Source organism: Carica papaya, chromosome 4 (genome assembly GCF_054855325.1).
Source record: "Carica papaya isolate Zhongbai chromosome 4, ASM5485532v1, whole genome shotgun sequence".
NCBI lineage: Eukaryota > Viridiplantae > Streptophyta > Magnoliopsida > Brassicales > Caricaceae > Carica > Carica papaya.
In genome coordinates, this window is record NC_142312.1 from 7,070,062 (window position 1) to 7,095,359 (window position 25,298).

At 34.7% G+C, this 25,298-nt stretch overlaps 1 protein-coding gene across 6 annotated transcripts in view; it reads left to right on the plus strand.

The window, feature by feature from the left end:
• The window catches only part of MSH4 (MUTS-like protein 4), a 62,818-nt gene that overhangs the window by 11,044 nt on the left and 26,476 nt on the right, over positions 1–25,298 (plus strand). For all 6 annotated transcript variants that reach the window (XR_015818369.1, XR_015818367.1, XR_015818368.1 and 3 more), the window contains 10 exons: positions 4,580–4,652; positions 4,809–4,954; positions 5,053–5,138; positions 8,659–8,798; positions 8,910–9,049; positions 9,150–9,200; positions 9,892–9,955; positions 12,603–12,746; positions 13,434–13,501; positions 13,674–13,732. Coding sequence is in view for 2 of the 6 variants with exons in the window: in XM_088217657.1 (XP_088073783.1) it covers positions 4,580–4,652; positions 4,809–4,954; positions 5,053–5,138; positions 8,659–8,798; positions 8,910–9,049; positions 9,150–9,200; positions 9,892–9,955; positions 12,603–12,746; positions 13,434–13,501; positions 13,674–13,732 (971 nt within the window). In the remaining 4 variants the exon portion in view is untranslated. The remainder of the gene's footprint in view (positions 1–4,579; positions 4,653–4,808; positions 4,955–5,052; positions 5,139–8,658; positions 8,799–8,909; positions 9,050–9,149; positions 9,201–9,891; positions 9,956–12,602; positions 12,747–13,433; positions 13,502–13,673; positions 13,733–25,298) is intronic.

Here is a 25,298-nt window from a genome sequence, read left to right on the forward strand (position 1 = left end):
ACTATCAGGATTAATGAGCAGCTCCTCCAATAGATTGACCAAAGAAGGTTTTCCCTTGTAGTTGTGCAATCTGGTAAGAAAGCAGGGGTGACAGATGTCATGACTGCCTACTACTCAGCATCTGCATCAACCTCCAATTTTTGGACAAGGCATCTGCAACTTTATTTCTGATCCTCTTATTATATTAGACTATATAATCCAGTTCGAGTAGCTTAACCACTCCTTTGTGCGGGATTATAGATGTCACCCGTTGCTTTAGAGTTACTTGATTTGTCTTGCTCATGGACCATGAAGAGATGGACGGCCAAGCCCGAAAGCATGAAAATGATGTCTAAGAATGGATCATTGAAGAGGATGGGTTTGGATCCATTAAAGAAGCCCACGGGAAGAGGAAACAAGCCCAACAATCCGAGAATATCATGGCACTTACATCTCAATCCAAGTGTAAGAGGGAATAAGCAAGAAAAAGGAAAAAATTTTCCTTTAAGGGGGAGAATCAGTCAAGACATAATGAGGGAGATTCCCCATGAGATTTGTTTTTCTAATCCTGCGGGAAATCTTCCCCCTTAAAGGAGGAAATTGGCAAATGGAGGAAATTGATCATAAATCTCAAGCTTGTTTGAGAAAAGAGGAAAACTTCTTAAATGTCCAATCTTAGAGAAAAGGAAAACATATTTAAATTTCTTCCTTTAAATCAGCCATAATTAATTGAGATCTTTCCTAATTAAAAAAGTTTCTATAAAGGGAGATCAGATCTAGCCTATTTTAATTGTAATCCTTTTAATTTTACTAGTTTTCCTATTTTATTCTAAATTTAATTTTTTACGTAATTTCTACCATTGAATTAGGAGATTATTTTCTTTATTATTCAAATATCTTATTCTATAAATAAACATTCAATTTCTAGTTGTAATAATTCAAATTTATATCAATAAAATTAAGGAGTTATTTTCAACTGGTGAGGTGTGTTCAACCTTTTTGTTGAGTAAGGACTAGATCAACTTATCAATGTATTCTTGTGACGTTTTTTTATTCTTTTAATTTTCCAATGACCTTAGTTTTTATCACTTTATTGATAGTGGGTTAAGTAATGATGGTTTTAATAGGATATATGTTTTTGATACTTTATGAGAATTGTGTGAGTTTTAAATTTTTTCGTTAATCATAGGTTCCGCATTATTTGGTATCAGAGTTTAGACTCTATATAAACTTCACTATCATTTACATTTTTTCTTTATTTTTTTACACTATTATTATCATCCATACAAAGAAACAAAAAAAAAAAAAAAAATTCATGCATACATAGATCCAAGTAAGAATCAACTAGTTGAAGCTTTCTTTGCCTATTACTTTTCCATTGAGCATAAATATCATCATCACCATCATTTGAATGTTTTTCCTCATGTGATTATCGTTTTCTATTTATTCATAAAAAAAAAGAAAAAAAAAGAGAAAAAAAGAGAAAGAAAGAAAGGAAACAAAGGAAAGATCCCAATCATCAATACACTAATCGGGAAAGTACTTACCTTTTGTGCTCAACTATCATTTCTTATAATGGTGCAAGACCAATCTCTTCAAAGTAAATTTTCCTTTTGTTTTTCACCCAAAAAAATCGACATGCATCCTTACTTATGTATCTCATTAGCACAATACTTCATATTCATTATAGAGCATAGCGTACATTGGGATTAGAAATTTAGGGACATCTTTGGTTTTCCTCCTTAGGGATAAAAGCAAATCCATACATAATTCTCCATAATTGTCTTTTTGCATTCTTAGTTTTTTTCCTTCTTTAAACTTTAGTTTCAAAATGCATTTAAGAATCTAATTTGCATTCTAGTGCTTAGCATGACATATATAACACATTTAATTTTTCATCTGTATGTTAAAAAAAAAACTTTTTTAGTATTTGCGCGATATTTTTCTTCCATACAGTTTCTTGTAGTGTATTAAAACAATACTTGAATACTTTAATTTTAGAGGACCCTATTTGGCACTCAACTTGTAGCCAGAAAACTGAGTGCTAGAAGACGAGTGGGTGAGCTCATTAGAGGACAAAAGCCAAGTGAGTGAGACATGAGAGACTTGATAAAGGAGTGCTTATTTCTTTTCACTAACTTTTTTCTTGCTAGAAAGGTCTTAAGAATGTCTAGTGAAAATCATACCCCGCCAATATGAGATTATTTATGGAGGCCATGCAAGTAGTGGAAGACACGAGGAGTAGTTTAAGTGAGCGAGACATGGACTCCTAACACTAAACGACCTAGAACTTGAATCTTGATGATGAGACTGACTCTTGTAACGATTATGAAAAGGAAGATCGGGTTAGAAGAAGAGAAGATATGAGCGACAATAATATCAGCTCCATCAAAATGAAGCTTTTAAAAAGGTAGGAATGATGCAGAAGACTACCTGGGGTAGGAAAGGAATGTAGAGCTGATCTTCAACTACTACAGTTACAGCAAAAAAAAGATCAAGCTGGCAGCTATAGAATTTACTAATTATGCCCTAATGTGGTGGGATCAAAAAGTCTTCACTAGATGGGTAATGGGGAACGATCAGTTTCTATTTGTAGAGAATGAAGGCCATCATGAGAAAAAGATTCGTATCTTCTTATTACTATAGAGAAATGCACCAGAAATTGTAACGTTTGACGCAGATATCTATTTATGTTGAGGACTATCACAAGGAGATGGAGATGATCATAATTAGAGTTAATATCGAAAAAGATCCCGATGCAACCATTACAAGATCTTGGTAGTTCTTAATAAGGAGATTGTCAACATTGTGGAATTGCAACACTACATGGAGTTAGAGGACATGGTGCACGTGGTCATGAAAATTGAGCGACAACTTATTATTCCTTTAGCATGAGGCGATATTTAAAGATCAGCAGCAGTTCAAAAACTCCATAAAGTCCGGAGGAAATGACGAATTGAGCAACATGAAAAGAGAATGTTAATATATGGAGAACGAACTAAGAAGACCCTCTTTTAAGAAAAAATCAGTAATTCACCTCAAACTTTCTTTATTTAATAGTGTTATTTTGCAGGACATTTTCTCAAAGAAATCATAATTGGCAAAACTCCAACATAAGAAGTTTCCTATTCGAGGACTAATCATCTTTGAAGAGGGAGGAGGGGATGATGTGACCATGGACCATGAAGAGATGGACAGACAAGCTCGAAAGCATGAAAAAGATGTCCAAGAATGGGTTAATGAGGAAGATGAGTTTGGATCCATTAAAAAAACCCAAGGGAAGAGGAAAACAAACCCAACAATCCAATGACATAATGGTACGTACATTTCAATCCAAGTGCAAGAGAGAGATAAGTAAGAAAAAGGAAAAGAATTTCCTCTAAGGGGGAGAATCAGCCAAGACATAATGAGAGAGATTCCCCTTGGGATTTATTTTCCTAATCCTGTGGAAAATCTTCCCCTTAAGGGGGAGAATCGGCCAAGGGAGTAAATTGATCCTAAATCGAAAGCTTATTTGAGAAAAGAAGATAATTCCTTAAATTCCAAATCTTGCAGAAAAAGAAGACATATTTAAATTCCTTCTCCTAAATTAACTATAATTAATTAAGATCTTCCTTAATTAAAAATGTTCCTTCAAAAAAGAGATTATATCTAGGCTATTTTAGTTGTATTCTATTCTAAAATTGATTTCATATATAATTTATACCATTAAATTAGGAAATTATTTTTCTTATTATTCACATGATCCACTTTATAAATAAGGATTCAATTTTTAGTTGTAATAATTCAAGTTTCTATCAATAAAATTAAAAGTTTATTCAACTAGTGAGGTGTCTTCAACTTTCTTGTTGAACAAGGATTGAATCAACTTATCAAAGTATCCTTATGACGTTTTTCCATTCTTTTAATTTCTCAATGACCTTGGTTCCTATCACTTTATTGATAGCGGGTTAAGTAGGTAGGGTTTTTATAGAATTTAATCTTTGACGCTTTATGAGAATTGTATGAGTTTTGAGTTACATCGTTGATTCTGGGTTTTGCATTACTAACTCAGCTCCCACCAAAATGCCGATTACAACCAATATCAAGTGGGACGTATTACAACCTCCTCACTTTCTTGCCCTACACCTTGAGTATACATTCAAGGGCTTGCTATTGCTAGTAGTCAGCTTGTTTGTTATGCTATGTTTATGATATTTTTTTATCACTTGTTATAGCCACTCTATCAATTTACTAACTTCTGGTAATATGCTGATAATAAAGGTTTTGTTTACACATTTCAATTTGTTTATCTAGCTGCTGTTGTAGTCAGCATTCTTTTTATAATATAGTATTTCCCATTGGGTTCTTTTTAGTAACTTTTATACGCACATATATATAAAATATTTTGGTGCATTAAATGAAGGGGTTAGTGTTTATCTTGTCTATATGGGACTAATGGGCATAACTACGTCAGTAACAACTCTCACTTATTAAATGGCTATTTGACAATTTTGACCTGAAAATTTTGAGAAGGATTTGATAAAGTCAGCCATGCAGTATCCCTAGTGACTGTCATGTCTTAGAGTCATAATAAACCTCTCCAACTCTATGATTTCAGGATGAGCTTATGAGCAACGAGCAGCTTTTCTTTGGACTCTCTCAGGTTCTGCGGAAGTTCCCAAAAGAAACTGGTAAGTGAAAGATAAGAAAGTAAATTTCATTTTGTGAATCTTTCTGGAAATCACTCTTTCTCTTGCGCTAGAAAGGATACTTTGTAATTAAGTTTCCAAATCAATCTGTCTATTGCTATTAACCAAAATTTATTTTGTTGATGCTACTTTGTTCAGATAGAGTCCTTTGTCATTTCTGCTTCAAGCCAAAAAAGGTCACAAATGAGGTGTTGGGTTTTGATAATACCAGAAAGAGCCAAATGTTAATATCAAGCATTATTCTACTCAAAACTGCTTTGGATGCCTTGCCTTTTGTGGCAAAGGTGAATTAAATCCTTTCCTACACCTCTGGAATTTTTGCAGAACTGAGATGTTTCTTTAACTTTCAGCTGTTTCTCACCCTAAACCCCAATATTTCTAGGTGCTCAAGGATGCAAAGAGCTTTCTCCTCACAAATATTTACAAATCTGTATCTGAAAATGAGAAATATGCTTCAATTAGAAAGAGGTACGTAGCAGAATTTCTGGAGCTAATAGATCATTTATCTGTATTTTACGGAGGCTCCTAATGCTGAAGCTAGTATAGATGGATCTCCTTTTTCTTACGATACATGAAAAAATTGTTAATGTACATTAACATGTAACAGATTTGTTATTTTTAGAACAAAATAAAAACATATAATAGTTCTAAAGAATTGAACATAAATTTAACCCATATGACAACATAAATTTTATTAATATGATAGAGTCATAAAAATGTTATATCTCTTGATAAAGTACAATAGATACATACAATATGAGATTTTAATTTTTTTTTTAAACAAAAGTACAAAATAATAACCTTAATTTTAGGCCTATATTCAAAAACTTTCCTTCATATCATTCCTCACTCCACAATGGTCTTTTTAGTATATGAAAATGTGATAGAAGAGTGAGATACAACATTTCAATAAGCAGATATTATAAAACCACAATATAGTACATGCAATATATATAGTTTCATACATAATGAGTACTTATATCTTTATACGCTTTCAGAAAACAGTATATGAATCGATAAAAGAATTCAGAAGTCAGAAAAAGGATTCACGATTGCTACATTATATAATAAACTACACTCCATCACTATTATGGAGGACCAATCACATTCGCTTACTATATTAATACATAGACACACACTTAACTCTTAACTGATCCTCAATATATCCGAACATGGAACAAGATATACAAGTACAAGCCCATCATTTTACAAATACACCCAAACAAAGAATGCGACATGTATGGCACACTGAAGTTTAGCATAATGCAAATACCTTCGGAACAGCTTACTTCCGTAACGAGTGATTCACACATATCAAAATTATATTTTGAAACACATGGTAAAATAACACTTATGTCAAATAAAACTTTAAAAGAAATGCTTACTTAGCACATGCAACAATGTATACAAAATACTTTGCAAAAATATATAGGTCAATATCTATTTATACTGAAAATATGTAAAATATTTCAAAACTACATAGATCATAACGTCACAATATCTACTTACAATATTAAAAATACGAAAAATAATTCAAAAATATAATATAACTACTTTACCAAAACATCTACTTACAATACTAAAAATACAAAAACGATTTCGAAAATATAATATTATTGTTTTACCACAACATCTACTTACCTTAGGTTTTAAACAATCGTATTTCAAATCTTTCTTTTTATCTACCACTTGATGTATCCACTCAGATAGTCTCCCCTGATAACTTTGTCAATTTTTATTTTTCAATTGGGTAGAATCTCTCAACTCACACAAACTCACAATATTTCTCTTTTCTCACCTCTCGGGTTCTCACCTTTCTTCCTTACTCTTTCTCTGTTCTACTCTTCTTCTCTTCCTCGCTACGCTTCTCCCTCCATGCCCTCATCCCCTACTCATAAGAGAGGGGAGCCAAGAGAGTCGGCCAAGAAGGAGACTTAGAAACCAAGTATGGAAAGATAAAGACAATATTTTCTTATAGAAACCACTCATATAATAATATTGATTTTGATATATTTCAGGGCTTAGGGATCAAGTTTCCTTCTTTGATGAGAATGAATAGGAACAAAGACAATGCACCCAAGCATCTGAGAGATTATATGATTTGTGACACTTACTGTTAGATAAAACTTTTGAAGTGTTTTTGGAGGACTTTTAAAATTAAAAATACTGGTAGACCGACGGTTAATATTGTAGGTGGTGGTAAAGACGGTTTCGCCTCAAAATTATTTTGGGATGTTGTTATGGAACAATAAAGCTCTGATTGTAACAAAAAAGTAATTATTCTTGCATTCCACTACTCTGTTTGCTGTGGAGTATGGACGTAGGAGGATTCATGAAATTTCCTAATGGAAGAATGATTAAAGTGTGTGATTAAAAAAATCTTTGCATTATCGGTGCAAAATTTTTTTATACCAGTTCCGAGTTGGGTTTTTATCATGTCGCAAAATTGGAGTATGATATGGTTAATCTCAAAGTTTGGCATACTTGGATTGATCCAAAAACAAACTGTTTTTAGATGTGTGCTTGACATTAAGGAAATAATGAAGACGACCAAGGTGTATTATAAGAAATTCTTTCTCCAAATCAGCTAAAATCAACGATAGAACAGAACTTGAATATGCAATTAGGAATGTATCATCACGAACTGTCATTTTGTGATGCTGCCTGAAATGAACATGGAGCCGTCGATTCTGCTGCAATTAATGCCTGTAGGAGAAAAGAAAGATGTAAAGTGTTGAAACTTATCCCAAGTGCTTGTGCAAAACCATTTAGCCATTCTTCCCTTTGTTTCTTCATATAGACATCTTTGTGCAATAACCTAGGAAGGAATGCATTCTTGACTCCAAGTTGATGTATAGCCTGTTGATTTGAAGAAGCAAGAGAGAGAATGTTCCTAATTGTTGCTGGTTTCATGACCAGACTGGAACTCTCATCAAAAATGAAACTTGGTTGTTGCTGATTACCTTGGCAACCAAATAAGTGTTACACCATGAGGAAACCTGAAGCTTTTTGTTTAACCTCATAAACCCACAATAATAAGCTCAACAGGTGGAGGAACAAACTGCCAAGTGTTATTTGCTAAGGGACATCAAAATTCTTGTACCACAGCTTGATGCCAGATTCATTCTTTAATCACCTGAGAGTGATTGACAGGCTTCTCTTGTAAATCATGCAATAAAAAAGATCTCTTGGAGCATAATAAGTTTTCTGAGGAGATCTGATTCTCATGGGGCCACACACACTTGCCCTTCCGTGGTCCTTTCTTTCACTTTCTTCTTTCTTTGCTGGTTATTAGGGCATAACATTTTTGCACTTTAATAAGGCATAGCTTATGTATTCTTGACATGCACTTCCTTATTGTTGATTAATTTAATGGTTTCTCTTATAAGATAAGCAGATTCAATTCAAGGCATGTAATTTTCTTGCAAAATAAATATTGCATTTCAATTTTCTGACCCTTTCTTTTGTCATACTTTTGAAATGCTTAAGTCCTTACATGTTTCATGGAAATTTCAGAAGCATATAGTTTCTAAACAAAATTCCTATCTTGCTGGGTAAGGGCTTATGCAGACAAAATAACAGTATAATATGGACTGCAAATTAGAACTAGGGAAGGATAGAGGTAGGAGGAAATGAGGGAACATGAAATGTCTCAATCAGAGGTAGTCCACTGAGTACTGGTAAGGGTTGATGCAAGAGTTTCTGCCTGACTGTAGTGAGAATATCTTATAAATATTAACAGTTTAAGTACTTCGTTGAACTGATATTCAAGTTTTGTATTGTGATGTTTGATTTTGATGCCTGTCTATATATCTTATGGGACTATTGTTTTTAAGTATTGTTGAAACTTTTCTCTTCTGCATTTCCATAATTCCAGAATATGTTCTGAACCTGGTATCATATATCATACACACCGTTGATCACAATTAGGGTTCAGTTAATCCTAACAAATGTAATCCTTTTTCTGAAGCGGCTAGAATTATTTCAGGATTGGCGAAGTGATTGATGATGATGTGCTTCATGCACGAGTTCCTTTTGTTGCCCGTACGCAGCAGTGTTTTGCTGTCAAGGCTGGAATAGATGGACTTTTGGATATTTCACGAAGAACATTTTGTGATACCAGTGAAGGTGTAGCTAAAAGCTACTGATTTAAATATCCTTATCTATTCTCTTCTACTTTATTATTTTATACCATCTACTGTGGAATATTGCTAATATAAAAACTATTCAAACTACTAGCGATACATAATCTTGCAAACAAGTACCGTGAGGAATTCCAGTTGCCAAATCTGAAACTTCCTTTTAACAACAGACAAGGCTTCTATTTTAGTATTCCACAGAAAGATATTAAGGGAAAGCTTCCCAGTGAGTTTATTCAGGTCGATATTGAGTATTTTCTTTTTCTGGAGTTAGCTGATATCAATGAGCATATTGTTGGTGATCATTTCTAGCTTATGTATGCTTTGAGACCTAATGCAGGTCGTGAAACATGGAAATAATATACGTTGCTCAACTTTGGAACTTTCTTCTGTAAGTTTCACCATCAACTAAATATTGCACATTCCATGAACCAATATATCAGTTTATCTGATATAAATCTTACATATGACTGCACTATTTCATCAACCACCTTACATCATCATGACATTCTTGAAACTTTAATCTCAGGTTGTTGGTTGTTTGTGGAATAAATGTTCTAATATCTTGTCTCAGTGACAATTGAGGCATGTAATTTTTTTTGTGCTGAATCAGATTTTCTCTTACAAATCGAACCTTGGATAATGGAGGGGTTATTGGGTTCAGGGATCTTGTTGGCCTGGAACTGTGATTCCACTTGTACTTCTTGCGTTCTGTCTTGAATGCCTTGAAGCCCTGCAATCTAACTGAATAGCATCAAAATGCAACCATAATAATCTTAGGGAAGAGATGTCAGAGAAGAAAATAAGTAATGGGAAAAAAAAACAATTCCAATTATATGCTCTCTTTATTGCTTTAAACTTGCCTTCCCATCTAATAGCAACAATGTTTAAGAATGATATTAGGAACTAGAATATACTGTTACAGCCAAGGGATAAATTTTTTGTTTTGTTGTTGACAAATAATTACACGCCAAATGTGTTTTGTGTTTAAATGTTATATAATCACATTCATTTATGTACATCCAATTATGCTACTTTAGAAATAATATTCTTTTTGTGTTTGGTTGCATCCAAATTTGCAGCTAAATGTTAGAAATAAGTTTGCTGCTGGAGAATGCTATATCCGAACAGAAGTTTGTTTAGAAGGTTATGAAATTTTATATTTGCTTATCCATTTCCTTTTTTTTTAATTTACATCTCTTTCAATTGAACAAGTGCTAATTTTGTGAATAGTTTTCATGGCATAACTGGTATAGTAATGGTGCACCATTTCACTAGTGAAATTATTTCCTTAAAAGTTTAGCAAAAATAATCAGTTACCATATTTGTGGAAAACACTCAGCTTTGAACATGTACTTCTTTTTCTTCTTTTCGGCTCCCTTGAAGAAACTAGGAAGAAAACACTCAAATGGAAGTGGGAACGACCCAACAATGACCAAACACATTAAAAAGGATAGACCAAAGCCTCCAAGCCACTTCTTGATGGCAAAAGGTGATAAAACACATAAGACACACAGCTAGAGAAGTGGCACTGTTAGGTATGTGGATTTCAATAGCCTACTACTGTTGAGCTCTTCTAGAGCAGCCATTCAAGTGAAAAACCATTACTTTAAAGGGAACTTTACCCCGAAAAACAATAATGAGATTGAGGGAGAATCTGTTAGATGGGAAAAAAGAGACTTGCAAAAAAAAAATTACAAATTAGAGGACTCTGATTATCAAATTCTACTATTAGGAAGTAGAGAGAGATGAAAGGGCTCATGGGATGTTGAGCAAGGAAATCATGTCTTCTGATTCATAATCTTTGAGGTTTCCAAAGAAAGAACTCCAAGAGGTTTGCCCATCTATTTGGTTAAGAAAATGATCTATGGGGGTGTGATTGCCTGAAGAAAAGGCTACAAAGGCAAGAGAAAAGAGTAGAAAGGAGGAGATCCTCGATCAGATATCTTTCCAGAAAAAAAAGTATGGGAGTCATCATCGGCTTTTAGCCTGATAAAAGGGAGGAAAACACCAAAAAGCTGCAAAATGACCTTCTAGGGTTCTTGTGAGTGGAACTACTCCTGGCTAAATAATTCTAGCCATTCCTATGCAGTCCATGAGCTTTGACCTATAAGGTAGCCAAAAATGTTAGTCTGTCCAACTCCTTCTGAATTGATGAATAACTATTAAGAAAAAGAACATTTGATTCTGCTCAAGCCATAAAATCTGTAACCCTGTAAAAATTGATTGCATTTTAATTTGGTTTTAGTGGAGGGTACCTTATTGTCTGTGCTTGCATTCTTCTCTTCCTTAATAAAACTTTTTTTTATGAGAAAATACTTAATCCTTGTCACCTTGTGCCACAAGGAACAAAATTCCAAAAGAAAATGCCAAAGTCATTTAGCCAATAAAGACAAGATATATTGTAAGAGATTCACAATAACTAAGGCACCATTCTCTAGGACGACAAAACACATTCCAATGCGCCGGATTGTCTCCCAAAAGTCTTCCACCATATACCATAATGAATCCCTTGTGATCCTCTCAACTTTAGCAGCTACCAAATTAGGGATCCCTAAACAAAGAGAAATAATCTAAAGGAATACTAGATACGTAAGCCTTGGTATGGGTAATCCTGCTCCAAGATAGAATAAACTGTTCTTCAACACTCAAGCCTCCTAGAAATCCCATTCACTACCATGTCTCCAGAAGACTCAACCTGAGAGTTACCACTAAGAGAGACACCAAGGTAGGTAAAAGGCCTAGGTCACGACCAATGAACCCTGCAAGCCAAGAAATGGCATCCTCCTCCACATCAATTCATGTGAGCCCACTTTTGGATAGATGGATATGAACCCCAAATATACTCTCAAAGACCTGACGAAAGGTAAGGACATTTTTTACCCTTTTGTCATTATTCAAGAGAAAGAGAATACATCGTTTGCAAACTGTACATGAGAGATCTGAATGCTATCTACCACAAAAACTAAACTTCCACCAATCCTCTCTCACATTCATGGTCCCCCTGTCTCACCCCCTTCACACTCGAATCCAAGATTTAGGCTTTTCTTTAATAAAGATAAACAACCATCAATCCAACATCTCCATCTAATGCCAAACCCGTTCTTGTGCATATGCCTTTATCCAAAAAGCCACTCTTGACCCCATCATAGGTACTTTCATAATCTATCCTTAGTATTCATAATCCAAAATGAATATGTAAATATTCTTAGAATAATAAGGTGCACATACATCAGCTTCCAGAAGCAACTGAATTAATTTGACATACTGTAATTGTCTTTTGGAACTTGGGATTGTTGTTAATAATTGGCTGTAAAAACCTTCAACATAGTTTTTTTTTTTTCATTTTTCTTATCTTTTTTAATAAAGAAGAAGAGAAAGTAGATTCATTCGCAAGAAACCAAGGAGGTTATTTCCCATATGGAAAGCAGCATTGGCAAGACTCTAGATGTCAACAAACCAACTCCAATAGAGTTTATTAGTACCCCTCACCTCACTCAGGTTGAGGGATCAAATGCTGCCATGAGCAAGTTTACATGTAACCATAAAAAAAAGATCGTAAATGTCAAACATCTTTAGACCCCCTATATCTTCAGCATTATGTGAAAGACAATCTTTAGAAACATACAAAGGGGCTGGAACCAAAAAGACCTTGCCAAAGTGGAAGCAATAATTAGATGATTCGGGCTTCGCTACTTCTCTCTGCTTAACTATGAATTTGATATCTTACGTTTCCTTTCTTGGGTGTCTGGGATGCTTCATTTATTAGTTACAATGATTTTATTATGTGCAGCACTAATAGATGCTGTAAGGGAAGATGTCTCTGCACTCACATTGCTTGCAGAGGTCTTATGTCTGTTAGATATGATTGTCAATTCATTTGCTCATAGTATATCTACCAAGCCTGTTGACCGATATACTAGGCCAGAATTTACAGGTAATTTTTGGTGTAAATAGATAAATAAAATCTGATACTTAACCTGTTATTTTGTTTGTAAATAGCTCTACTTTTTTTTCCAGTTTTTTACCATTAAATTTCTATAATTTGATCTCTTGTAATGTGCTATAAATAGCACATTGATGCTCATTAATAAAATACCCGAGTATTTTTATCCATAAATGTGCATGATATCAGAGCTAGAATTATCTTTTTGGGTCACTTGAGTCAGTCAAACTCCTCACTGTTGCTGATTCTTTCTTTCAACTCTCTCTCTCTTCCCATCCTTCATGTTCAAGTCTTGTTCATTAAAGATATAAATGTTCTCTGATATTTAATTTGTTAATAACTCTACTTTTTAGTTTTTTGTAATTAAGTTTCTACAGCAGTTCTCATGTAATTTACTATAAGTAGTATGCTGATATTCGTTAATAAGACACCTGAGAATATTTATCCATAAATTGTGCAGGTTGTATATTCACTGCACAGTTACACGCACAATGCTGAAAATATTTCAATAGTGTCTTATTACTGGCAGAGAATGGTCCATTTACTATAAGTAGTATGCTGATATTCGTTAATAAGACACCCGAGAATATTTATCCATAAATTGTGCAGGCTGTATATTCACTGCACAGTTACACGCACAATGATGAAAATATTTCATTAGTGTCTTATTACTGGCAGAGAATGGTCCATTGGCAATTGATGCTGGAAGGCACCCTATCCTAGAATGCATGCACAATGACTTCATTGTACGTTCTTTTTGTTTCTTAATAACATGCCCCAAGAAACCTTTGCCACATTCTTCAACAAATATTCTTTTTGAATGTTTTTAGAGCCCAAGAAAGCCTTTGCAACTTTATCTTCAACTGCATATTTCCCTTTTTTCTCATTCGATCTATGATTGATTTATTTGGCTTGCAGCCCAATAATATCTTTGTTTCAGAAGCATCAAATATGCTGATTGTCACAGGCCCAAACATGTAAGAAATTGTTTGTTGTAAATTGTATGCACTTGATTTTTTGTGGAAATAATTATTAACTACTGTCTATTGGTTGATGCTTGACTATGGAAGGACTTTTAAGTACACTTTCAAACATTTTCTCTTGAATGGTGCTCACACTTAGATAGGCAAACTCCCTTATATAATCGTGTTAACTATTTAATATAATAAAATTGTTTTAAATACTATTTTTATTAATTAAGTTATCAGAAATGATAATGGTGATATACTCAAGTGAGAAGAACTGTGAGTGCTTGTGATTATTATTTAGTGTGTTTGTGTGATGCGTGATATTTAAATAATGATAAACAACAATTTAAAGTAAAGAGGAATGGGAAGAGAATGCAAACTCTTTTATATAAGTTCAACCAGTACCACTTGTGCCTAAGTCCTTTTTCTCAAGGTAACCACTTGATATTCTATTATTTTCTTCAAAGTAATACACCAAGTTAGTTGTTCATGTTGCCTAACTCATGAACCACTTGTGTTCCTCCAAACAGTAATAGTCTATTTGTCAAGGTATGAAGCTCACCTATTATTTGTGTTTGTCCAAATGCTACAGCTTGTTTGTAACGGCCCCGGAAATTTAAAATTAAATATGTGTATTAAAAAGGTCAAATGTGGAAGCGTAATAAAAATTTTGATTAAACATCCCTTACACTAAAATAAAAAACGTGCTCAAAGTATAAAAGAACAAACTAACTAAAAGAGAAACTCGAAAATAAAAACTATAAATATGACTACGGAGTCTTCAGGCGTCCCCTTCGCCGTCTACCTGCGGAACGGGATCGGAAACAATGTCTTCCTGATCTGAAATGATTAAATAAGGAATGAGCTACACCAGCCCAGTAAAGATATCATACTATCTCACCGTCACGGAGGTAAAGGTGGGTAGAAAACACAAAAGGACCAATGGAGCATAGTTTACAACAAATTCTTTTATCAATAATAAAAGCCTTTACTATCCACTTATCTCGGTGAAATTCATAAAACAATATACGAAAGCAATAACATTATCATCATCACGAAATCATAGAAACTGTATAACATAATACTTATCACGCCTTTTGCATTTCAATCATTATACAACATATTTTTCCTTATTTACCAGCCTACTAGTATTCATGGGGATCCATAGGGGTCCCGCTACCCGTGAACCCTTAACACTTGTAATCAGATTACAGGGCCGTCCCCATACCCCGTCCGGTATGGGCGCCAAAACTATAAACCTCAATACCCCGTCCGGTATGAAGGTGAAACGGGCCGTCCCCATACCCCGTCCGGTATGGGCGCCAAAACTCATAAGATCTCCATACCCCGTCCGGTATGAGAGACCACGATCCCGGTAGGGTTCCCTACGGACCCGGTCCGTCCACCATCTCCCAGGATATCTAGTCAGGCTGACCACATTATACAATTATCAATTTACATAACCTTTCATTCCCTTTTTCCTCTGTCAGCATCATCAATTCGCAAACAAACAAGCAAACCAGTAATTTATGCCAAACAAGACAACATACAACATCGGGTTCTCAGTCATTCAACCCATAATCAATAAAACAGTAATCTGTGCACACGAAATTATGAAATGAAAACATAAGACCTCATACTGCATTTAAAATCGTAAAATAGGCCAAGCAACAGCTAACAGACAAACACATCATACTCGGGCTCCATTAGCGATCTTAAACAATTTCACACATCTGTTGATTCATGAAATACCGTTTTATCATTTATTAAACTTTAATACCGTGATAGGAAGTAGAGTGAGGGGTCCTTACTCGTTACGGAGTCCGAACACGGCTCCACAGTGCGCCTACAGGCTGTCCCTAATTTTTCCTGAATTTTTTCCAGGGAACTGAAACGCACTACTGGTACCTGCACGTGTCCCAAAAAATCCCAAATTAGACCCAGGGCCCCTTTCGGCCAATATCGCAATTCCAGCACGGCGGCTCCGCCGTGCTCTGGCGACGCCGCCGCCGCTTGCGGCGGCAATTCGCCTCGGGTTGGCCTTTTTGGCCGAATTCGGCCACACTTGCATCGGTCCCTGCGATAAAACAACCCTAGGGCCCTCGGGGGGCCAAAAAATTATGAAAAATCGAAGCTTACCGGCGGCGGTGCTCTCGGGTGCGGCGGCTCTCCGGCGAGGTTCGTGTTTTGGTGATTCGGCTCCGATCAACCTGTAGAGAAAAGAATGGTGATCACGGTGATATAAAAATTGTATCAAACGGAGGCCGGGAAGGGCCTCATCAGAGGCAAAAACCGAGGAGGGGCGCGGCGGCGCCACTGGGTTTCGGCCGTGTTTTCCGGCCGTTTGGCCGGGATTTTGGCTCCAATTTGGCCACAGGGGAACTCAGCGTGGAAAAACGAGTCGGGGGTATGAAATTTACCTCGATCGGCGGTCGAAAAACTCCCCGGTGCGGCGGCGGGTGGCGGCGGCCGGCTCCTCCGGCGTCTGGTTCGTCTTCTCCGGCGAGGGCAGGCGGCTAGGGTTTTTTTTGGTCAGGTGTGGGGGTTTTATTTATACCCTTTTGTCTTTTGATCACAGCCGTTCATTTTGATTAAATCTGACCGTCCGTTCTTGATTGAATCTGGGCCGTCCGTGCGCGTACATCTGGGCCGTCCGTGCGATTGCATCTGAGCCGTTCGTGCGCACGCTTGATCTGGGCCGTCCGTGCGCGCGGGGACGCATCTGGGCCGTCCGATCGTGCGTACGCGGATCGCTCACGTGGCCCGTTCCCCGGTCGACGTGGTCTTGCCACGCGGCAGGTCCTGGTTGGCCAGGGCTGCTGACTGGGCCGCTGACGTGGCTGCTGACATGGCGCTAACAGGGCACAATTTTTCTAAATTGCGTTTTGACCCCCGGTTTCCGATTTTCTTTTCAAAAATACCCCCAGAATCCTAATTTTCACCTATTTTTCCCAAAATCAATTTCAATTAAATCCAAATAATATTTTTACCCAATTTTACAATTATTATTATTTTTATTATTATATTAAATTAAATTAAAATAAACAAAATAAAATAAAATAAATAAAAATAAAATTAATAATAATAATAAAAATAATTTAAAATTATTTGGGCGTTACATTGTTTATCAAGGTGACAAGCGCATCTATTACTCGTGTTCCCTCCAACACTAAGACTTGTCTGTTAAGTGATAAGCTCAACTTTTTCTTGTGTTTCTCCTATCACTATAACTTGTCTATCAAAGCATCAAACTCATTTTTTACAGAACTTGTTAAACAATCCTCTCTTATAATGCCCCAGAAAATAAAAATGAAGAATTTACAGCTTTCTCTCTCAAAGAGTAGATCTACAAATGAAAAACTCACTTTGAGGCTCAATGAAGGTTCAAGAGAATGAAGAAGATTTTTTTTTTGAATTTCACGTTTTTGCTCAAAGTCTCTCACTTTAAATTCTGTTGGAGGCATTTATTTACATATAGCAAGGTCAAAAAAACCGTTAAAGACTATTTGAATTTGGTTTGACCTCCAAAAAGGTGGTGTAAAATTTTATACAAAATGTACAAGAAATTCTATTTGATGTGTTCTAAAACATTAACAATTTGAATTAAAATGATAGTCAACTCTAGAAAATTGTTTCGTGTCAATACTATTTCTTTAACAGTATACACAGTTTTGATTGACAATTTTTAAACGTTCAAAAAGATATTTTGATTTGAAAGTCAATATGATTCACAATAAGATATAAATCCAACAAACAACCAATCATACACAATGTTAAAAGTGTATTTTTTTGTGTTTTGAGTAATGTTCTGCTGAGTCACTTCTTAAGTCATATCAGCCATTTAATACAATATCTTTTAAGTATATGAAATAATTATTCGAATTACATATACTGACAAACAAATAAATATTTTTAATAAAATTTTTTTGAAGTTATAAATCTCATTTCGGAGATAATTTTAAAAATTGTTTTTAAAAAACTAATCTATTTAGAAGTAATGAGAAATTAACTTTAAAAGTAATGATATTTTTAAAGAGATTTTTCAAAAAAAAAAAAAAAAATTTGAATCTTGAACCATAAATTCCTAATTACATAGAATACAAACAAATTTAAAATAAATTTATTTTCTGTCTTCATTTATGTCTCTTCTTGTTGATGCCCTTGCAATCTTTCTCGTTTTGTTTCTCTTTCTTGCATCATACCTTTCATGCTAATTCAAAAACTCATATGATATTGTTAGTGTTAAAATAAGTTTGTCATTCACCAAAATCAATAGATTATTTAATCTTGTTCAACACCTTATATAATGTTTCTGTGAGTATATCCAAATGTAGTGATTTCAAACATATAGGATCCACCGTTAGTAGAGGTTGCTTGCGTAGTTCACTTGTCATTGATGCTTCTTGGGAAAAGAAACACAAGTTTTAAATTGGGTGCAGGGACATTTTGGGCTAAAAAAGTGAAAGGTCTTATCTAGAAAGGCTAGAAAAATCTTCTTCACTAATAATCTACTCTTCTATTTTGTCAGGACAATTTAGCTTATACAATTTAACTTTGAAATGTTAGAAAAATCATCTTCTATGCAAATAGGTTATTTTGTTGAAATAGAAAATTTATTCACAATGGAGTAAGGATGTCCTAATAATCTACACTTGCAATCTATAATTCTGAGTTGTATGCAAAAAGGAGGAGGAAGAAACTTATTGTGAATCTTTTACTTCATATAAAGAGTTAGAGAAGAAGAATACTACATATTTCTTATATTTCATTCCATGAGTTTAGGGGTATATATATATAGAAGGGAGATTTATATATAGAAATATAAATCACTCTATTAATGCTAGGAAATTAAATGATAATTACATAAGAATATTCCTTAATATGTTTTGTAATATTCTAACACTCTCCCTCAAGTTGAAGTATGCATATTAATCATATCCAGCTTGTTACGAATATATTCAATTCGGGTTCTATTCAAAATCTTTGTGAATATATCACCTAATTGTTCCCCTGTTTTCATATAACTGGTAGAAATCAAGTTCTCCTGAATCTTCTCACGAATGAAGTGACACTAAATCTTAATATGTTTAGTTTTTTCATGATATAGCAGATTTGAGACAATATGAAGGGCAATTTGATTACTACACTAGAGTTTTGCCGGCAGTATGAGATTCAAATCCACTTCTATAAAGAGGTGTTGTATCCATAAGACTTCACATTTGGACTAAGCCATAATTAGTATTCGGACTTTGCACTAGATCAGGACACAATGATCTGTTTTTTACTCCATGATACTAGGTTCCTACCAATGAAAACATAGTAACCTGTAATGGATCTTCTATCAATTTTAGATGCAGCTCAATCAGCATATGCAAAACACTCAATGTGTGTGTGCTCATGATTGCTAAACAATATACTAAGTTTTGAAGCACTTTTTACGTAGCACAAGATATGTTCCAAAACTTCTTAATGTTTGACTGTACGTGCAGATATGAATTGATTAACAATACTGACAGGATATGCAATATCTGTATGAATCACTATGAGATAATTTAGTTTTCCAACTAATCGTTTGTAGCTTACCGGATTATCATCATCTTTAGTAAGGTGTACATTTGGTACCATTGGTTTGTTACATGATTTAGCCCTCAACTTTCCAGTTTCTACAGGTAGATCAAGTACATGCTTCCTCTGATACAAGAAAATTCATTTCCTACTTTTTGTTACTTCTACACTCAAAAAGTATTTTAACTTACTCAAGTTTTTGGTGTGAAACTTGGTATGTAAGAATGATTTGAGGGAGGATATTTTTGTATAGTCATCTTTTGTAATGACAATATCGTCAACATAAACAATGAAAAGTATAAGATCAGCCGCTATTCTATTAAAGATTGAGTGATCACACTTGCTCCTCTTCAGCCCAAATTTCAGATGTACTTCACTAAATTTTTCAAACCACGCACGGGACTGTCATTCAAGCCATACAAAGATTTTTTCAAATGTCAAACTTTCTCATACTCCCCCTGAGTAACAAACCTAGCTGGTTGTTCCATATATACTTCTTTTAGCAGATCACTATGAAGGAATGCATTCTTGATATCCAACTGGTGTAAGGACCAATTTCAAGATGCTGCAATTTGGATGAATAAATGGACAGATGTAAATTTGGCCACCAAAGAGAATGTATCAGAATAATCAATCCCATAAGTGTGAACATAGTCTTTTGCTACAAGACTGACTTTAAGTCTTACTACTGAGCCATTTGGGTTTACTTTGTCTGAAAAGAACCATTTGCACCCTACAACCTTTTTTTCTTTAGATAAATCTAGCAAATCCCAAGTATGATTTTCATCGAGAGCATTTATCTCCTCAAGCATCGCATTATGTCAGTTAGGATGATTCAAAACTTTTTTAACTATTTTGGGTATGGAAATCGAATCTATAAAAGTAATGAAAGAGGTAGACGAAAAAGATATATGATCATACGAAACAAAATTAGCAATGGGATAAGTTGGCTTAGGAATGGTGTACTGATGTTTACCTTTACGAAGACCAATAGGAAGATCAAGATCTTATGACGTAGAATCTGATGACGACGGATCTGGTGCAATATGTTGTCTTTTGGTATAAATATGAACAATTAGTGGTGGTACTTGAATCAAAAACACACTAATACTATCATCAACTTGCTCAAGTAGGGTTTGAGGTATATTATCTGAAGAAATACTATTATCTGTTTACTTAGTGGAGGCACCTTGTGTAAAACTATAAATGAGTCATTCATCATTCGCTCTCTAACTTGTAGACTTGAATAATGAGAAGAAAACTGGTGTATTTTTTGAAAAAACCACATCAGTTGATACCAAATATTTATTAAGATATGAAAAGTAGCACTGGTATCATTTTTGAAGGCGAAAATATCTTAAAAATACATATTTCAAGCCCTTTAGGTCCAATTTTGTCACATTAGGTCGCACTGAAAATGAAAACTTGGTTGGAAACAGAAAACTGTAAGGAACATTTCTATTAAATACTGTAAATGACATACGATTAATAAAGAAATAAGCTGTAGACACAGCATCAGCACAAGATTGTTTAGAAACTTATGCTTGGAACAAGAGAACTCGAGCTATCTTAAGTAAATACTTGTTTTTTCTCTCAGCAACTCCACTTTGAGATAGTGTATCAACACACACGAGGATTGGTGAATGATCTCATGTTGAGTCATATAGTTCTAAAATAAATCTAACATATATTTCTTGACATTATCACTCAATACATGCACAAAAACATTGAATTGTGTCTTGACTTCAACACAAAAAACACAAAAATGAGAAAATGTTTGAGAATGAATATTCACAAAATATATCCAAATCATTCCAAAGAAATCATCCACAAGTAATAAAATACTTAAAATCTGTTTTACACAGAACAAGACAGGAGCACCAAACATCAAAATGAACTAAGTCAATAGCAGACTCAGCTCGTCTATTGACCCTTGTACCTGACGGACTACGATGATGTTTTGCAAGCCGATGTGATTCACAATCTAGTGAAGGTACATTATGAAACTGAGGACATAACTTTTTCAACGTAGGTAGAGAATGATATTCTAATTGACAGTGTGCTTCAAATAGAGAGATAATATTAGAGCAGTCAACCGATCGAGATACCCAAGTATCAAGAATGTAGAAATAATCTGATATATTTCCTTTACCAATAATCTGATTTGTCATAAGATTTTGAAAAACACAGTGATAAAGAAAAAATGTAACACAAAAATTCAGATATTTAGTCAGTTTACTTACAAAAATCAAATTGAAAGCAAGTTTAGATAGATTTAATATAGATAACAGAGTAATAAATAAAGTTGGTTTTATGGTCCTGGAATTCACAATGTTATAGATTGACCTATCAGTAATGGTTACAGGAAAAAGTGTTTTATGTGATCGAAAAATAGAAAAAATATTAGGATTACTTATCATGTAATCCGTAACACCATAATCAATTACCTATCTGTTCGAGGAGGAGATAAAACATTCTTTCTCTGATTCATCAAGAACAGAAAATTTATTTAAATATTCCTGATACTGAGTGAATTTAGCATATTTTTTAGCCAAAATCCATAACAGTTCTCTCAGAAGATGAGGTAGTAGTAGTAACAACAATATTAGTGGTCTGTGTCATTTGATTGCGATTCTCTAATTTTTTATAGTACCGCTTTATATGTACTCACTCACGACAGTAATAGCAGACAATGTTATTACTCATTTTAATACAAGAATTATAAAAATACCACTAAAAGTATCCAAAATACAGCAACTAAAGACACACGAAAAATACTACAAATAAGTCAGAAATTATAAGAAAACAGAATACCTGTTGTCATACGTAAACCAAAATAACCACACTGCCACCACTAGAGACTGATCACCGCCGCACGTGTTGTTGCTGGAGAGTCACATGCTGCCGCCGGAAACCACCCGCACGTGTTGTTGCTGGAGAGTCATGCGATGCCACCAGAAACACACGCCACTGTCGAAAAAGGCAAACAACCTCCTTTCGGCCGAAAATCACCATAGAACCAGAATATTCACTTGAATATGGAATGTAGCTCCCAAAATTGCCCCAAATCGCATTAGAGAACCAGAAAAGGCTTGCTGTCGCGTGATATGCTCAATCTCAGGTGTCCTCCGCTCCAGCCTTCTAGTTTCCTGCTTAGAACCGGTCGGCTGAGCTTCCCTTCACCTTCTGACTTCGCACGGGACAGATACGACTCCACGACTCCAAACAGCCGCACAAATGGCTTCCTCTTTCTTCTGCGTACACTACCATGCTAACCGCACTCTGAACTGGCCGGAGATTGGTGGTTGACTTTCTCCAGCAACAGGAATGGGTTGTTCAGTACTTTTTTAATATGATGTATTCTGATCTTTAAAACTCTAACCCTAACTCTGATAGCATGTAAAGAGTTAGAGAAGAAGAACACTTTATATTTCTTATATTTCATTCCATAAGTTTAGAGGTATATATAAATAGAAGGAAGATCTATATATGAAAACATAAATTACCCTATTAATGTTAGGAAATCAACTAATAATTATATAAGAATATTCCGTAATATAGTTTGTAATATTTTAACACTTCACAACATTTATATTGGCACCTAATAAAGTGTATTTTTGGGTTGCCATTAATATTGAACTTAGGAGGAGAAGAGCATTTATATCTGCCATCTTGATACTATTTCCAGTAATCTATTGTAACAGTGATATATATGCGAGGAGAAGAATGAGGGATTTCTGAGGTGGTGGCATTCAATAGCAGCTTGTCCACATAATCCTGTAGGCCTTATGGATTCTGGTTGGAAGCAAGCATCAAATGCTCTGTACTTTTCTAGTACTAGCTAAGCCAACAAACAACAAGAAACAAGAGACAAGGAAGATGAAAGAGGGGGGAGGTCAAATTCTTGAAAAGAGAAGAGAGGGATCTAGAAAGGAGGTTGAGGCAAAGTTTTTTGTGTTATCATTTGTGTTTCAATTAGCCACCTAGATAGCATATAATAAACTCCATTTAAGATAATATTAGTTGATTAAACTATTTTCTCATTCAGCTGTCTCTACTAAGTGAGCGCTAGCTTTATCCTAATTTATCTCAATGAATAAAATGGAAATAATTGCATTAATAATAGCATTGCATGCAACGAAGATTGAAATAGATTGAATCTGAGGGAGGCTAACAAAACTTACCCATAAAATTGCTCCACCATAAGAACCCATTTACTTGAGTGTTACAGGAACAAAAGTGAGTCGGATGTCTTCAAATTCTTCCCAAGCAGCTTTAGCTGGTGAGAGGCCTTACCAGTGGACTCACGCTGTTGGTTAATTTTTCTTCTCCACTTATTGGTCAAGGATGGCTTGGGGCTGATAGATTGATGGTAGTTGAGTTATTTTTGGAACGTAGATGAGTGGATTGTTAGTTTGAGCGTGATTGATGAGAGAGATAAGAAATACTGGAAAGATTGCTGCCTCTAGTGGTAGTTGGAGGGTGTATCCCATTTCTGGCCTTGATATGGAATACTTGGTTTAGAATAATTAGGAGATATATAAACAGAAGAAATAGGATCTAGATATGATTCTAGAATTCTACAACTTAGAAAGTGTCTCAAGTACTTAGAAGTATATTTTTTCAGTGATTACTTTTCTATTTTTGAGGAATATAAATATGATATCCAACTCTATAGTATTGCAATGTATTAGAATGTTGATATCAATAAAAATTTACTGCTCAACATGGTACCAAAGTTTTCTCTAATTGATCTATACTAAATCCATAATGCTGAAATACGAGATGACAAGTCACTAAAATATAAAAGCAGAAATTATGCCAACAACTGAAAGTGTTCCAAGAGGGAACACTTCATCGGGGGAATGGAGAATCTGGTCGTGTCATCTCTGGAGATAAATTAGATGGCCAAAATTACATATCTTGATTGCAGTAGATGCTGATGTTTGTATGCAAGAAGAGAAAGGACGACCACTTCAGTGAAGCCACTGACACTCCAACCATGGACGACCTAAATTATCGGTCTTGGAAAGCTAAAAGCTTCTTGTTCATATCTTAACTTGTAACTCTATGACAGATGAAATAGGGGAGAACTTCTTGTTGTTATGATTAGCAAAGGAAATCTTAGATGTGGTTTGAGATACATAATCTAAAGTTGACAATGATAACTTTTGATTTAGAAGAATTTTGATTGAATAGCTTGATGATTTTCTGTCTTTCTTTCATTCAATAAATAAGTAAATATACAAAAGTAAAAAAAATAATTTCCAGCAATTTACAATGATCAAGGCTGACATCTTTCTAGTTACCACTATATAATCTAATTATGGAAATATATAAAATATATAGATTTTAAATATTTTTTAATATAAAGTATACAGACTATATAAATTAAATGCATTTTTTATCTATGGTAACATTCCCTCTCAAATTAATGTTGGTTGATCCAGAAGCATCAATTTGCCAACTAAAAATTGATGATGTTGTCGAGTAAGTGACTTAGTAAATACATAAGCAATCTGCAAAGTTGTGAAAACATGTGGAAGAGAAATCATATGATTACAGACAATCTCTCGAATACAATGACAATCCACTTTAATATGCTCGGTACGCTCATGGTAGACTGGATTAGTTGTAATCTGAATAGCACTTGTATTATTTGCATGAAGAGGAGTAGGAGTAGATTGAGAGAACCCGAGCTCAGTCAACAACCCGAGCTAAGTAATCTTTGAACATGCAGCAAACATGGCATGATACTCAGATTTAGTGGAAGATTTAGAGATCTAATCTTATTTCTTACTCTTCCATAATATCAAGGAATCTCCAAGAAATATACACTAATCTGTGACAGATCAACAAGTATTTAGACAATTAAACCAATCTGCGTCGCTAAAAGCATTAAGTTGCATAGAAGATCAGACAAGAAAGAATAAACCTCGACATGAAGAACTACGAAAATATTTGATGATGCAATGAACTGCAGTTAAGTGAAGATGTCGTGGAGAGTGTA